We start from the raw sequence: 17,066 nt of genomic DNA, 5'->3' as shown, positions 1-17,066 counted from the left end.
TTGCAGCCACAATGAAGTGCTGTTTTTCTAATTCAAAACGTAATTTTTTTTTTCAAAACGTATACTTTATAATCAATTAAATTTAAGCCGATCTGTCTGAGCCTTTTCTCTCACTAACTTAATGTAGTCACTTATGTGGAAATTTGAAAGACCATGCCTGTCTCGCCATCAAACTCTGGTCTGATGAAGATAATGAACTTTGGCAAACATGTGATCGCACACTGCTGACACTCTTAAACTGTGCATGTTTGTAGACGCATATGTGGGTAGCTTTGAGGCAAAAAGTGAGTCTTGGTCAGTTTTTCTTCCTTAGCTTGTGGTTACTAATGAGGAGCTGGTGTTTTCAGGCATGTTTGCTCCTCTCCCCATCTCTCTGTAAATACACTCAACCTTAAAAGGCCATTTACTGTGTGGCCTAATGGCTCTGCAATCCACAAAACTGCTGTCAAACCCAACAGTGTCCACACAAGTGTTATAAGATGTTATTTTGCATGTTTGTTCCTTGGTTAGCACCTGTGGCATGTAAATATGTTTTTTGTTTGACTAGCTATGAGCGGGATTGAAACAACATAAGTATTTGTTGCATGAATGCTGGGACAAATCTGTCTCTATAGTAACAGCGTCCCTGACATGACCTTGTGTGTTGTCTTCACAGATGGCGGTAGATAAGCACAGATAAAAAGGAGGGGAATTTTTTAATCTTCGGCTTCACATCAAGGCGAGAAAGTCTTCACTTGTGACTGAATCCCACCTGGGAACTTTTTTTCTAGTTAATAAAGAGTGAAACTTGAACAATGACATCCTGCAGTCCTGCTCCCACTCATGAGGAGACCAATGGGAGCCCACCATCTATCAAGTCTGGAAGCTCGCAGGAGTCCATGAAGCTAAAGAAGGAGATTTCCCTCTTGAACGGGGTCTGCCTGATTGTGGGGAACATGATTGGCTCTGGGATCTTCGTCTCACCCAAGGGTGTCCTCATCCATAGTGCTTCCTATGGTCTCTCTCTTGTGGTGTGGACCATTGGAGGCATCTTTTCTGTATTTGGAGCTCTGTGCTATGCTGAGCTAGGGACCACCATCACCAAATCCGGGGCTTCCTACGCCTACATCCTGGAGGCTTTTGGGGGTTTCCTGGCCTTCATCCGTTTGTGGACGTCCTTGCTGATCATCGAGCCGACAAGCCAGGCCGTCATAGCGATCACATTCTCCAACTACATGGTGCAGCCAATCTTCCCTACGTGTATAGCTCCATACCTGGCCAACAGGCTGCTGGCTGCTGCTTGTATATGTAAGTATGCATCTGGAGAGTGTGTTTGAATGTTAATGTTGCGGGTCAATTCCTGAATGGTCAGTGTATATTATCATCACAGATGCACATCTGAGACAAAGCACGTGAGCTTTGAGACTGGAGAAGTGAAAAGTGGTGACTGTACAGCTGCAGTCAGCAGGCCTGCAGTGGAAATTCCTGCTGACACAATACATAAGAGGAACTGATCCAGTCTAAAATCTAACTTAGGAAGAGTGATGGAGAAAAGTCTTTTAGCTCAATTTGAGAAATTTTTAGAAATAATTTAGAAATACTTGTCACACGCGGAGTTACAGCTTTTTTTTTTTTTTTTGTCTGAATGAAGCAACAAAACTGCAGAGGTAACGTCTTTGTATAGAAACAGCCAGATTATTGAGATCACTGTAATTAGGAGACAGCACAGAAAGGTGACTAACCTTATTAATCAAAATAACAATAAATTCACTGAAAGAACAACCCATTTAAAAGGCAAAGAAATACCAACACTCAGGCAACCAGACACCAAGACAACAAAACCAAACACATCCAGGTCTCATTGAAGTAATGCTTTTCAGATAAGCCCTGATGTGCAGAATAAATTATATCTGTATTGTGTTCATTTGCATTTAGTTTTACTCATTCATCCACCCACAAACCTGAAAGGAATGCATGTGTGAACACACATTTTAAATGCAAGCACATACACACATACGGCATGCTCTGATAAGCAATGCTTAGAGGAGGCTAGATAACTTTGAGGTAAAGACCTTACTACAGGAAGACTCTGACCTGAGAGTCTGAAACAGCACTGACAGCTCAGCACATGAGTAAACCATAAAACTAAACCTACTTCCTCTCACTGATGGGCTCATTGAAAAAAATAGTGATAAGAAGGTAAAAACTAGGTCTGAGAAATGTGTTAACTTGTTTTAGTGGAGATTCAAAAAAGGTTGTAGACATGCTAATGTTTTCATTGGTGAAAACCTGATATGTGGTGCCTGTCGAAGAAAACATAAAGGAATATAAAGAGTAATGTGATTCTGAAGCCATGCTGGGATTTCCATGACAAAATGTTATCAGTTTATATGTGATGCTGTCAGTGAGCATAAATTTCACTACAGATTATGGATTCTGGTCAAATAGTAAAGAAAACTGACCTCCAATCATTCCACAATCTTTTCCTAAACACTTAGGAAAAATGACCACACTGTAATCAGAATCCAACCATACTCACACTAAGATATATAACATAAGATATTATAACAGTGTTACTCAGAGAGCCTATATCATTTTAGTATGTTATGATGTTACTTCAGTTTGTAATAAACAAAGGAAAGAAAAGTCTATAGAAGAGAAAGAAGTTGTTGCAGGCTGCACAGTCACACCTCTTGTCAACATACACTGCTAGTCAAAAGTTTGGACACACTTTTTTTCCCATTAGTTTTGATGGGAAAGTGTGTCCAAACTTTTGACTGGTAGTGTATTTATTCATATTATTCATAGTTTAAACAACTAGCTAAGTATAATCAAACTTGCAGCTGTAAATAATTGTGGAACTATGTTTTTCTTTTAAAGAGAATTATAGTGTTTTTTTTTTTACCAGCACTGATCTGTTTGTCTGTTTTTCTGTTTGTTTGTTTGTGTTCAACATGACTCAAAAAGTTATTGATGGAATTTTATCACATTTTCATGAGTTGTTGGAAAGGTGAAAAGGAAGAATTGATTTAATTTTGGTGGTGATCTGGATCCCTGTTTGGATCCAGGAACTTTTTGAAGGCCTTGGCAGAGGTTTGCACTAGTTTGTTGAATGGGATAAATGAAGGAGTATTTGAACCCGACGTTTTCTTACTCCTGCTACCATACCCAGAGGACAGCCAAAAAGTTGAGTGGATTGAAATGAACAACTTAATGACCTACAATTGGCTGCCTTGCATTTGTAAATGTGCTATTACCTGCCAGATTAAAGTTTGACATGCGTCAAGTGCTTGACTGAGTGTCTGACACAGACCCACTCAGACCCTCAGATCAGAACTTTTCCCCTGAGTACAGACCAGAAGGAGCTTATAAAACACACCGTATTGTTTCAGTGATCACAAATGGCCTTTAAGTTTTTGACCATTTTTCACAAATGTCACGTACCCTTTATTTTGGATCACTCATAAATGGTTTGAGTTCGAACATCTGTTGCATATTGTACACATAGCCTGCTTTCAAATTAGAAATAATTGCCTTCCTTGGGACTTTTGTGGACACAGAAAAGCGCTTTCACAACAAGTTGTGGTCACAACACCACCAGATTGTGTGTTTTTTGAAAATAACATAGGGAAGTTGATGAATAATTTTCCTCAAAATAATGGCCAAACATTCAGGCATCTCATAGTCTGCGGTTTAGATTACATGCAGTGAAAATGTGAAAGGATACCCATATGTAGCCTGCTCATCTCTGCATAACTTCTCCATGGAGAAGCTTTGCTCTCTCTGACATCACACTACAAAAAGCCCTTTTATTCATGTAAATTGATTGCAAAACACTTTCCTGATAATTTAATCAATGACCATGAGACTTTCAGTTTTGTTTCACCTGTCTTTAGGACATGTACACAACCAGTCAAAAGTTTGGACACGCTTTCCTATTGGTTTTGATGGGAGAGTGTGTAGAAACTTTTGACAAATAGTGTATTTCGAACATGTCATTCTAGTAAACGGACCAGTAATGTCTCCTTGTAATAAGCTCTATTGTTGAAAACAATTACAAATAGTTGAAAATTTATAAATAATTTGTTTTAAAGTTATCACAAAAAACTCACTAAAGTTTGGCGTGTGAGAAGCAAGAACCATGGAATACTATGGATGCAAGAAATCCCACTTGACAATGATAATACAAACCATTTCACAAAGATGAATATCTACAAATGTTAGGATGCTGTAATGTTTTGGCTTGCAGTCCTTCAGGAAACAACACACCCATTAAGTCAGGTAAAGGCAAAGCTGCATTAGTTACATTTCAGTTTTGCACAAGTAATTGGCTCATTCATAGAACAATACAATACAATACAATACAATACAATACAATACAATACAATACAATACAATACAATACAATACAATACAACTTTATTTTTAAGGCACTTTAAAAACAACAATGTTGACCAAAGTGTCACATTGTTGGGGGTTAAAAAAAACCCCAGACTAAATAACATTCATTAGGACAACTTAAAAAAAGATTTCAGACATTTAAAAACAATTTTTAAAAAAAGCAATTAAATTAAAACAATCAAAATAAAATCAGATCTAAAAACAACTTATTGTGAAGAAAGCCAGCTTAAACAAACGGGTCTTCAGTGCAGATCAAACAGCAGATATAGTGGAGGCCTGTCTAATGTGTGAAGGAAGCTCATTCCACAGTTTAGGTGTGTCTGTTCACACCTGATATGGGATTTTAGCTCAAAACTAATCTAACCATTTTGCTGTCCTTTGGGGACGTAAGAAAAGCCAAATGTGCTGGGCTCTAGGACTTTCATTGTTAAACCTGGTCTTTCTCCTCCCACACCTAAACTTTCACTCTCAACACAACGCAGCTCTGCCTCTGAGTGGCAAAGCCTCACTCTCCATCACCGGTCGCCTCTGTCAAAGACGTTGTTTTCTGTTGTGTTAAACTGGACGTCCTGTTGGGCTCAGCTCTGTTATGATCCTTCAACTGTCCAATAAATGTAAGATGATAGTGTTGTGATTCATAATTTCACTGGAAGCATCTTAGGTATTTAGAGTTCAACACTGGAGATATAGAAAAATCTGTCCATTCAGCTTGTTTGTAGGTGAACTGCTGCAGCACATCTTCATCCGGCTTTGGGAGTCAGGAGAATGCCTTACGCAACAAGAAATACTCCTAACGGGAGGGAGGTTTCATAGAAATGAAACAATACTGAACACTACTAGAAAAAAACGCTTGATGTGAAACTTTGAGTTCCATCTCATCATCTGTGCTGCTCTACCTTGATTAACTTGGAGGGATTGTGTGCTGATAAGAAACCAGAGGATGATAAGACACAGGAACAAGAACAACATGTTTTCAAAGAACAGCGACCATGCTCAAGGTGAAGGACAATATGTGAAGAAGCTGCACCTTAAACCACTTTTCTTATCATCAGTTTGGGGAGCAGTAGTACTGTAAGCTGAAATCTGCTCATTTTTATCAGTGGTACTTTCTGAATATTCATCCCAAGCTTTTAAAACAGTGCGTGTGCATATTAGCTTGTATGTGCTGGTCTCAGCTGTTTCCTCGTCCAGCAAACAACAGCCCAGTCTGCTTGAGTCAGCAGCAACATTTCCTCAAATCAGCCTCATGGAAACATGCAGACACGCACCGAGTTTACAGGGCAAATGTCACTACTGAAATTGTTGACCGATTTGTTTCTCAGAGTCTGTGTTAAGCAGCACATGCTTCTTTGGTCTGTTGCCCCACAGGTTTGCTGACCTTTGTGAACTGCGCCTATGTGAAGTGGGGCACCAGAGTTCAGGACTTCTTCACCTATGCCAAGGTCATTGCTCTCATCGCCGTCATCATCACTGGCCTGGTTAAGATCGGACAAGGTGCTCAAGCAATCACTAACTCACCTTCTAGACCTTAAACTGTACACGTCCATGCTCAGAGGAAGACCCTTATTCACCACATGTCCTGTTGGCTCAGACTTGAAATCACTCTGTATATGAACGTCAGTTGAGTTACTTTGATTATGTATAATAACAACACCGATGTTTTCCAGGTTACACTCATAACTTTGAGGGCATGTTTGATGGCTCCTCTAAAGATCCCGGAGACCTCGCTCTGGCTCTGTACTCAGCTCTGTTTTCCTACTCTGGATGGGACACTCTCAACTTCGTCACAGAAGAGATAAAAAACCCTGAGAGGTGAGCAGAGCAGAGAGGTGACATGATAGAAGTTGTTTCCTTTCCGATTAATATGAATGACATCAGATAGTAGATGCAGTGTGTAGAGTGATACCTCACTTGATAATCCACCTCATATCTTGTACTCCAGCAGCTGAACCAATAGTGTTAAATAACCACATATTGCAAGCAGAATAAGTTAATCTTTTTTTTTGTTTTAGGATTAAAAGTTTTCATGAATTTAACTACACACCCTAAAAACTAATTTAAACATACAAAAATTAAATAAAGCATACATTTTTCTATTAAAAATAATCAGAAATAGAATTATGGTCACTGAAAACACACCTAATTTAGAAAAAGGTCTGAGACGGTTTGTATCAGATATGATACATCTGGGTTCAAAGGGTTATGGGGAAAGATTTTAATGCTTCTGTATAGAAAAAAAAAGATGCAACGCATTGACACTTACTGGAAATGTGGACCAGTTTTTGAAAGGCATCAAGGCACAAGAGCCTCCAAACCATGCTGATGAAATAGTAGTCTCAATTTTGGAGCATGGAGCTTAAATTTCACCTTCACATATGCTTGCAAATGATGTTATCTGGTATGAAGCACCTGCAGCACTTGAGGATTAATCTTAAAAAGCCAGTGTGCTTTATTTATTAAATATCAAATAATAAGAAACAAACTGCTCAATAGAAAATAGAAAAGCACAAACAAAGTAGATGCAATCTCTCTAAGAGTGAGCAAGAGAAAGTACAGGAGTATTTGTGTGCCTGTGCGTGTGTGTGTGTGACGCCTTGGCATTCATCCACACAGCCAAACACTGATCTAATGAAATGAGACTACACATGAGATCGAATCACAAGCCTCTCCCAAAGTTCACAGGCAGATTGGGTGACAAACAACTGCACCTCATCCTGATCCATATCTTCCTCTCGCCAACAGAGGTGATGTGATCTTGACCCAGAGTCTGTATCTCATCTCCTCTGCGCCCTCTGCTGTTTGCTTTTGTAAACTGCAGGAATCTGCCTCTGGCCATCGCTATCTCCATGCCCATTGTAACAGTGATCTACATCCTAACCAACGTGGCTTACTACACCATCCTACCCATGAACTCCATCTTAGACAGTGATGCTGTGGCTGTGGTAAGCTCCTTTTATCCGCACCTTAGTTCACATATGTATTCAACAAGTGCAACTTTTGCTTTAAAATCCCATTTTCTTTTCTCTGCAGACGTTTGCAGATCAGGTGTTTGGAGTGATGAACTGGACCATTCCTCTTGCCGTCGCTCTTTCTTGTTTTGGAGGGCTCAACGCCTCCATCGTGGCTGCTTCCAGGTAAGTAGCTCGGCTTTTTTTTTATTATTATGCCAGTACACTTGATCCCTGCATCATTAAAATTCAATTCATGATCCTGTGTTAGCAAGTTCCATCGTGAATGCTTGATTTTCGTGTCTCAAAAGGCTGTTCTTCGTGGGGTCCAGGGAGGGCCATCTGCCTGACTTCCTGTGCATGATCCATGTCCACCGCTACACTCCCATCCCTGCATTGCTCTTCAATGTCAGTCAACCCCTCATCTCCTTTTCTTCTGTCTGAGTAGTGTCATTTAGTTGCCATCCATCCCTGCAGTTTTTAGTCTCACTTCCTCTGCTTTTTACTCTTTTCTCCAGGGCTTCATGGCTCTCATATACCTGTGTGTGGAAGACGTTTTTAGGTTGATCAACTACTACAGCTTCAGCTACTGGTTCTTCGTTGGTCTGTCTATTCTTGGCCAGTTGTATTTGCGCTGGAAGCAGCCAGACAGAGAAAGACCGCTGAAGGTAATTAGAAATTCAAAACTCTGAATCTTTTGCCTTTCAGAAGATTCTATCATTTCATTATCTTTCTCTCTTCCTTTTGCAGCTCAGTCTGATCTACCCCATCATTTTCTGCCTCCTCACCATCTTCCTGGTGGTGGTGCCTCTTTACAGTGACACCATCAACTCTCTGATTGGCATCGGCATCGCCCTGTCAGGAGTTCCTGTTTATTTCCTCTGCTGCTACACGCCGGCCAGCAAGAGACCGCTGTGGCTACGCAGCTTCATTGGTAAGACTAATGCAGGATTCTGTGTCCATGTTAAAAAGATATGAAGTGGTCATTCAACTTTTTAATGAAGCGCTGTGAATAATTTACAAAAAAAGACATCAAACCAAAGGGCAGTGGTTTCCACATTATTTAATCCACTATGTTTAGTTTAAAATGGGAAAAATGAAAACAATCCAAATGTTGATATCACTGAAAAAGGTCTACAGCTCCTCAGCAGTTCTGGACCTCCTTTATTGTATTCTTTGGTTCATAGCTTGTCTAATATTTTAAGTGTGTGGCAGGTCTTATCATAAGGCAGGTCAGTTTTGCAATTATTTGTTCAGCTAAACAATGATGTTAATGATGTATGCGTAGCACTTTTCAAGGCCCCCAAAGTGCTTGACACTATTCATTCATGCCACATTCATGGTGGTGCTGTCTGAGAACCTCAGGCTAACTTCTGCTTTTCTTCATTGTCCTTTGAGAACAGATTTCCCCGAGTTTTCTGATGCTTTTGGTGATATTGTCTATCAAAGATAACAGGGGTGTCTAGTATGAGGCAGGGAGGCTGTAAACTTTTTAAATAAACATTAATTAATGAAAAAAACAACAAAAATATTTTTCAACAGAACAAAGTAAATTGTTCTGAAAAAAGATCTTAGATGATTAGATCCTGGGATGATGAGCACTGATTTTTCTATTTGGTAAAAAAAAAAAAAAAAAAGATATATATATATATATATATATATATATATAGAGAGAGAGAGAGAGAGAGAGAGAGAGAGAGAAAGAAAATTAGCAGTCTAAATAATGCATCTTGTTTAATTAATTTAAATAAACTATGCATTTTTCACCTGGTTCGTAGTATGATGTTTGGGGATACGTGGAAGGGCTGAGGCTCCAGGTTTTCTTTGTCTGATGAAGAGTTCATGGTGAAAACATCACTGTGTGGCAGAGTATTTCCTTTTTATCGGTGCAAGTTTAGTCGGTGAGATGTCCGATTACACCTATTCTGATTTTTCTCTTTTTCACTTCAAGTATTGTCTATTTGAACTTTCTTGACACGTTTATTGAGATCAGTTTCAAAAGTACTGAGAATATACATAGTATTCAGTGTATGAATATATCTCATATAAATCTCATTTTGTCTTTGTAATATACTTAATGTTCAATTTTAACATTATTGTTGCAACTTGGTGATATCATTAAAGTCTTTTGTTTCATGTCTATTTTTAAATGTATTTAATGATTATTGGTGTAAATACAACATTGTAGTCATTTACTAACAGAAAACTACTTTATGTGAATTTTGACGAGGATGTTATTGATTTGTAATTGAGCTGAAGAATATGGCTTAAGCAGCTGTTATAACCATCCGTCTAAATCTGCTTCTTTCAGCTAAATGTGGTGTGCTGATTCAGAAGGTTTGCTTCTCCGTTCTGACGGAGATGGACGTCAACAAAGCAGAGTAAGGAAGCTTAGCTTTCCCATCCTGCAAGAGACTGATGCCTCATGAAGCCTAAAGCCTGAACGAAGCTGGATCCAACTTTCTGACCCGCTTAATCAGGAATTTTGTGGATTGTTGGCAAAAGTTTTACTCTGACTATGACTTCAGGGACAACATGAAGATGCCCTCCTGAAGAAGTCAACAGTCATTTCTATTACACAACTGTACAGGTTTTAAGAGAATTATTTAATACACTAAGTATCTTGTGTGAAATGATATACATTAAATATTTTTCTGATTTTACTTGAAGGCTGCAAATTGTTAAATTGTACAAATGGGCAATTTTGAAACTGAAAGCACTGCTGACTACATAAACACCCTTGGAATAATTTCCAAAACAAGCAATAAAATAGGTTAAAGTATGTCGCTCAACATTCACACATGTATTACAGAGTTTATTACTCTTTTTTTATATTGTCATGTGTAACATCTGAAGGGCTATTTTTACAAGGATTTTTCACCTCTCTGGCATTGTTTGACTCAAACATTGTTAAATATTGAAGAGTTTGAAGAAATCAAGCTGCAAATGTGTATTTATAATAAAATTACTAGAAACAACAAAATGATTAATTTCTATAAAGAGTGATGTGTTGTGTACTCGCATGTGAGTCCAATAGGAAAACATACACCAAAATGTTTAGAGGCAGAGTTTATATTTTACTTAGAATAATACATAACCACAATCATGTCCAAATACTTCTCCATTTCTTTAAATCTGTACACAATTCATTGCTTTATGGCAATTACACCCTTTGGCATTCATCCAATGGTGTCCTTCCACGGCCTTGCTTTCCCTTTGTCTGCCTTCTGTTTGGTCGATGCTGCAGCCATAGGAGGCGTCTGCTGGAGAGGATTGTGAGTAAAAGTCTGCCGCAGTGGACCTTCAGAGTGAAAGAAACAACTTGTGCATGTATGAAAACATTTCACAGTTCCTGTAAACATGGATGTGATGAAAATCTGACAAAAGATAAACCATCTCAACTGATGCAGGATGTTGAACATTTTTTTCTTCATTTTACACATGGTTGCAAAATATTTTAAATTTGATCATGATACACTTTTGAACTTGATCTTTTTTTTTTCTTTAAGACAGTAAATGGGGATAAATATCTTCTACAAGGTCCAGCATCACAGTAGAATCCAGAAATGCCATTACCAGACATAAAAATTATCAGAACAGGTGAAAGTGTGAAGTCCATTAGAGGACAAACCAGAAAAATATTTGTTTTACAAGTATTTAATCTGATTAATATTAGAATTTATGGAAATACAAGCAACACTTTTTTGTTCTAAGAGATTTCCTTGTTCTAATATGAGTTTCGCAACCAGTCAAGTTCTGTTTAAGTATGTAATATTACCAGAACCTTGATACCTAAAAGTATACAGCCATGAAGCCATCATGTTGCTAGGTGTAAAATAAACACATGAAAGTAGCATTTTAATACTAGTTACTGGAATCAGGTTTTCATAGATAAAATAAAACGAGAAACCAACTTAAAGTCTGGCTGATTGTCATTATTTTTCATAAATGATTCAACTTTTATTTGTGTAATAAGTGAGAACAGCCACAAGGTGGCGCAAATTATCTACTCATTTTCTTGAAATAACAACAGCAGCTTTTATTGCACACAATAAGTAGGATGTAACCAGTATTTCTTTATCTAAAACACGACAATTAAATTTTAAAATACAGTTTAAAAATGATTTTTTTTCTCCATTTTTCCTGCTATATCAGACAATTTGTGCTTTTTTTTATGAATAAATAAAACCCATTTGAAAGTGAATAATAATCAGTTTAAATAATCACTAAGGAAACTTCATCTTGTGTGATTTAACCCCCTGAAAACACATTTGTCCATCTTTTCTCTTGAACCTCTTTCTCTTCCTCTGGTTTCCACTCAGTTATTTCTCGTAGCTGAAATGAATCCTAAAATAAATAACTAGTTTAACTGACCTTTAGCAGCGAGGTCCAGGTGATTTTTTATTCTTTTTTCCCTTTCTTCCAGCTGGTGAGCCAGCTGAGCATTCTTCCAACCTGAAGTTCAAACCAGTCATAACACAAAGACAGATATAGTAACCAACTTTTTGAGGTTGTCAGGTTAAATAACCAAGATTGTGATTTTATAGCACTACTAGAAGAAGAAGGAAGAAAAAAGTCAATCCAAATTTTGAGATGAATCTATGGGACACAAACCTTTCTTCATGCTTTCGATAAGGCCGTCATTCTGCGGCAAGGCAGAGGCCGGGTGTTTGATCCTCTCTGGGATCTTCAGCTTCTCTCTGACAAAGGGGTGTCTGAGCAGTGCCACTTGACCCAGGGAGAAGCAGTTTGAAGTCAGCCAGTAAGTAAACACCGCCTAAGAAAGGTTTTAAAAACACTGTTGAGATGTAGCAGCAGCACAGCTTCAAGAGATGTCCTGACATAGTGCAGGTTGAAATGAAACAAAAGCACCAGTGACTAGAAGACGCTCACTGTGGGGAAGTTGATGGTGAGAGGAAGAATGATTAAAGGCATGACCCTGAACACAGTTTTCATGGCTCGCAGATTAGGGTTGTCGATTCCAGACTCGGCACCAAGCTGGACAAAAAAAAAAAAACAAAAAAAAGAAAGTAAAAACAACGTAGTGATTATCATGGAAAAGCATCGTCAGTTACACTGTTGTTGTTTTTGCTTCAGAAATCAGATACATGAAGATCTGAGTAAGAGCAGAATCACCTCCAGGATGAAGAACATGGTCCCAGTGACAGCAATAGGCAAAATATAGAAAGGATCTGCTGCTGTTAGGTCAGTAAACCAGAGGGCACCTCCTGTCTGCAAGCTGGGGACTGGGAGATAGGCCATCTTTCTCAGAGCAATGAAGAAGGAAATGAAAACTGGTGTCTGGGGGACACAAACAAATGAACAAGTTGTCTTGAGCAATGATAGACAAAAGTCCAAGCAAAAACATATGGAGATGATGGCTTGTTATATTATTTATACTTGATACCAAATGCACTGACATGAGCTTAGCTTGCCCTCCAAGGTTTTATGTAGCACAGTTGTGTTAAAAAAAAACATCTTTCTGCTTGGCCTCAATAAACTAAACAGTAGGGGTGGGAAAATCGAATCGAAAAATCACATATCTGGATTTTTTGCTTCACAATTTTAAAATAGATTTTTTTTTTTAAATGACAAAAAAAGCTTTTTAAAAAAAAATAAAAAAAAAAATAGATATAATTCATTATAAAATTTAGTCAATTTTATTGTGTGGTTCTTTTAAAAAAAAAAAAAAAAATCATTTTACTTGTCTTCTTGGGCATCAGTAAAATGACGGTCTGGCTACTGTGTTTCTTCCTAAATGAAATAAAAATGCCTAGGAAAAAAATATTTGTACTTTTTTTTCGTTTGTTTTTAGCCTACAAAAATCAGCAATAATGAGGAATTGTGAGAATCCCAATTTAAATGGGATTGGCACTCAAAAAAATCGGAATCGAATCGGGACTAAAGCATATCGTCACAGCCTTACTAAATAGTACTAAATAGTACCCTACTACTGCTCTGGTAAATTAAAGCCAGCTCAGAAAATAGAGATTATAATGTTTAAACATGAAAATTTAGTCAAATATCAAGGCTAATAACGTTTAGCTGACCTGCACCAAAGGAACCAGGAAGCCACGCAGAGGATTCACATCATGCTTCTTCTGGAACAAGTTCAGATCAGAGTATGCTTTGGCAACTGCAACAGAAAACATCAGCTCATGAAGAGCGGGTATATCAGAGTCTCTGAAAGCCAAATACAGCAAAGGAAGAGCTGGTATTTACAGTCAAATTTGTTTCCACTCTGCTTGGCCTCATTCATTCTATTGGTTAGTTTTGTGATGTCAGGCAGCACGTTGTTCAGCTTGGCTGCTTCTCTCTGGCCCTTCACGATGACAGGAAACACAGCTAACCGAGCCAGAATCGTTCCTGAACAAACAAGAGAGAAGGCTTTAATTAGACAATTTTTTTGAGCCTAAACACAATGATCAAAGAAAAATCAAACACTTAAGCACTGAACTAATCTGTTCTCATTTGTTACTTGTACTGGTTTACAATGGCTGCTGCTTACCTGCAACAATAGCTCCCCACCAGGGCAAACCCAGGTCAATGTGAATAAATTCTAAGAGGTTCTGGATGAAACCCACTGGTGTGTTACCCGCCAAACCCAGCTCTGTCAGCCGAGGTTCTGCAGATACAACTTGCAGGACGTCCGCTGCAGTTGGGGCAGCATCGGCCACCTGATCAATGACTGGCTGTGTTAAAACAGGGCTGGAGCCAGCGGACACAGTGGAGACATTTGCTGTAGGAGAGACAGCACTGTCTGCTACTGATATAGTGTCTGCCATAAAAACGGTGTCAGTCGGGACCTGAAATTATATACAGCAAAAGCTTTGTAAGTGTAAGTAGATAAGGAGCTAATGGATAATACGTACTTTTTAAGATGTAGTCTGAGATACCTGTTCAGCGACTGCCTGGGTGATGACAGGGATGGGGTCTGCAGGTAATGAGATGGGCGATGACTCCAGCACAGGAGGGTCACTCGAAACGTCGACTCCTGAAGCTGCCATAGCTCCATCATCTGGTGGGAACTGTAGATATGAAGTTTCAACAATTCATTAACAGTTCGCTAGCTTCCTAAAACTCAACCAAAGAGAGACCCAATGTCAAAAATGAAAATGTTTACAATGATAAAAACAAAAAATATAATGCAATAAATATAGCATTTTGACTATATTTATGTCACATCCTATCCTGCACTACGTCTAAGGTGGATAGTCATATCAAAACATAGTTACTTGTATGAGACCAGTCAAAGTGTAAAATTGTAGAAACGAAACAAAATCCATCAAAAAAGCTGTAAAAGCAGGTTAAAGGACGCACGTGTCAAACAGACACAGTATGATTTTATCTGTCAATATATCTGTCTAATGCTAAATCCATCTTATAGTGCATTTAGTTACTTGCTTATTCTGTTATGCAAAGAGGGGGAGGCTTGACAAAACAGAAAGATGTCAAACACTAGTCTGAATTATTATTAGCTCTTAACATTATTCTCAAAAATACTGAAAATGTGAACTTTAGCACTAACCAGACCAGGTGGTAAGTTGTACTACTGCAACGACTGACATACATCTGTGATCTAAATTTATATGAAAACAAGAAACTAAACCCACAACCTCATATATGTAATTTAAAAAAATGTTATTGCTGACGTTGCATTACTAGTTCTTTGAATAATAAATGAGGCACTTTACAGCTAAAATGAAGGGAGCAAGGGACATAGAGAGAGAGAGAGAGAGAGAGAGAGAGAGAGAGAGAAAAAGAATTGTACAAGCATACCTGTGAGCTGTTTTGTCTGATGGTGACTGCGTTGACCCACAAGAACTTTGCTTGGTGTCTGCGGCCCAGCTGGGTGCTGGTGGATGGACTGGGACACCCCAACACTGTGTGCAGATGGGACCTCTGCAGCAACTGTTGTTTGAAAAACAAGACCAGCTTAATTAAGTAATAGCATTAAAACTACCCATTTTAGAGGTTACTTCTCTAGATGTTTTTGCAATTTAATAATCTAGTTTTAAAGATAAAGGCAAATTACTATGTCCCAAACCTTCATATTTTTGTTTTTGCACTAGTGGTTGGAAAAAATTTATTCTTCATAAGAAGTTGGGTGTTTCATTTTTGAAACTCAAACCAGTAAAAAAATAATTAATATAACTGAAATAAAATAATCAGTTACTTGTATGTTCATCCTTAACATGTAAATTCAGCTGCATCTGAGCTACGCCAATGCATCAGACTTTGATCAGCTTTAGTTAGAAGCTAAACAGTAATATTGTTTTAAGTTTCAAACCAAAATGATAATTTAATCTTTTTAATTTTTACAGTTTAGCTGAAAAAACAGCTGTAGAAAAAATACACCTGTATGAACACACCTAGTTTAGAGATTAATTTATCCAATTTTTGTTCTAAGATTGGCTTGATTGAATGTCAAGTATATTTTACATACATACAAATCATATGCGCAAGTAATAACTTTTCCAATGGTTTACAGCATTAAAAACTGCAATAGTTGCACATTACAAAACGTTTTTAATCTTTCAAGGTTGAAGCCCAGGAATAAGGGTGTAATGACTGTAACGCCTGACATGAAAATAAAAATAATTGGTCTGTATAATTAGTAATAAAACCAGGAATAACAATTAAACAAATCTGCTTATTGTGGTAAAAACAAGCGCAACTTTCAGGATAAAAATTAAATATATCTCCCTCTAGTGGCAGCTCTGTGCTCCTACAGGTAAAGGCAGATGGGTGTAAACTAAACCACATGTTTTAAACTCGTCAAAAAGTAAACCGTGAGTATATTCGCGTCTCAACTTAAGATTGTATTTACTCTATGAGAAATTATGTGAAGTTTAAGAAGACTCATGTCTTGAGGCTAAACACACTGATGTAACTATTAGTTCACTCCAGTCGTGTCCTAAATAAACATTCATCTGGTCCTTGTATTAATAATGTTTATGAACGCCATTTACTTAAGCCGTCCATGAACGGTTTATGTTATATAATTTAATAACTATGATGATTTTACAGTTCAGTAAAGTCACTGACAGCTCTGTCTTCTCCCTCAAAGTCACACAGAAGACATGCACTCGTAACGCAGCTAGGATGCTAGCCGGCTAGCCTGTTACCCTCATAAACACACCATTTGTGCCCATTTCAGATGTAGGAGCAAAGCCACACAAGGGAAACAGCTAAATCAACATACGTGTGTCTGAATGTCTGAAAAAGCCCGGCTGCCCCGGCTCGGTTTTCTTGTCTGTTTCAGAAAACATCTTGCTATGCAGTACGGAGTCACCCCACTCCTGATGGCAGCCATATTAGCAGGAATATCAAGATACTACGGAAAGCGTTAAGGGTCCATTTACTTGGCGACGCATCATCCTTCAGGCAGACTGAAGCTGCAAAGCATATTTCTGTGAAAAGTAAAATCGAATTCATGTATATATGTTTCTATTATACAAAGAAATATATAATTTTATACAAAAACATTAATAAGCACGTTTGGGGTGTTTGTAAACACTTAAAAAGAAAACAGATTGACAAACTAATGTGGGTATATGAATTTGAATTTACATCAGTTGGTGATTCTCCATAAATATTATTTGCCTTTACTTACAACTCGAGTAACTACATGAGAATATCTTGAAACCAACCATTTTCAATAAAATATATATTTTAAAAGAACTAAAAAGACAGGCATATTAATTGGACCATTGAATAAAATTAGCCTATATTTGT

General features: G+C 37.9%; 2 protein-coding genes across 2 annotated transcripts; one reads left to right on the top strand and one right to left on the bottom strand.

The window, feature by feature from the left end:
- Window positions 1-794: 794 nt before the first annotated feature.
- Window positions 795-9,749, top strand: slc7a7 (solute carrier family 7 member 7; the record flags this gene model as incomplete). The annotated part of the gene is made up of 9 exons (XM_079257534.1): window positions 795-1,287; window positions 5,749-5,874; window positions 6,048-6,192; window positions 7,199-7,322; window positions 7,411-7,514; window positions 7,640-7,736; window positions 7,847-7,996; window positions 8,079-8,262; window positions 9,640-9,749. The coding sequence occupies 9 exons, from the start codon at window positions 795-797 to the stop codon at window positions 9,711-9,713; spliced, it is 1,497 nt and encodes a 498-aa protein (XP_079113660.1). The 3' UTR covers window positions 9,714-9,749.
- Window positions 9,750-10,390: 641 nt separating this feature from the next.
- oxa1l (OXA1L mitochondrial inner membrane protein) lies at window positions 10,391-16,644 on the bottom strand (the record flags this gene model as incomplete). The annotated part of the gene is made up of 11 exons (XM_079257543.1): window positions 10,391-10,629; window positions 11,703-11,783; window positions 11,943-12,105; window positions 12,222-12,326; window positions 12,465-12,629; window positions 13,379-13,464; window positions 13,551-13,694; window positions 13,837-14,134; window positions 14,225-14,356; window positions 15,108-15,239; window positions 16,534-16,644. The coding sequence occupies 11 exons, from the start codon at window positions 16,642-16,644 to the stop codon at window positions 10,508-10,510; spliced, it is 1,539 nt and encodes a 512-aa protein (XP_079113669.1). The 3' UTR covers window positions 10,391-10,507.
- Window positions 16,645-17,066: the final 422 nt, after the last annotated feature.

The sequence above is a fragment of the Telmatherina bonti genome (genome assembly GCF_933228915.1).
Source record: "Telmatherina bonti genome assembly, chromosome: 18".
NCBI lineage: Eukaryota > Metazoa > Chordata > Actinopteri > Atheriniformes > Telmatherinidae > Telmatherina > Telmatherina bonti.
This window is presented reverse-complemented; position numbering and strand designations above follow the sequence as displayed.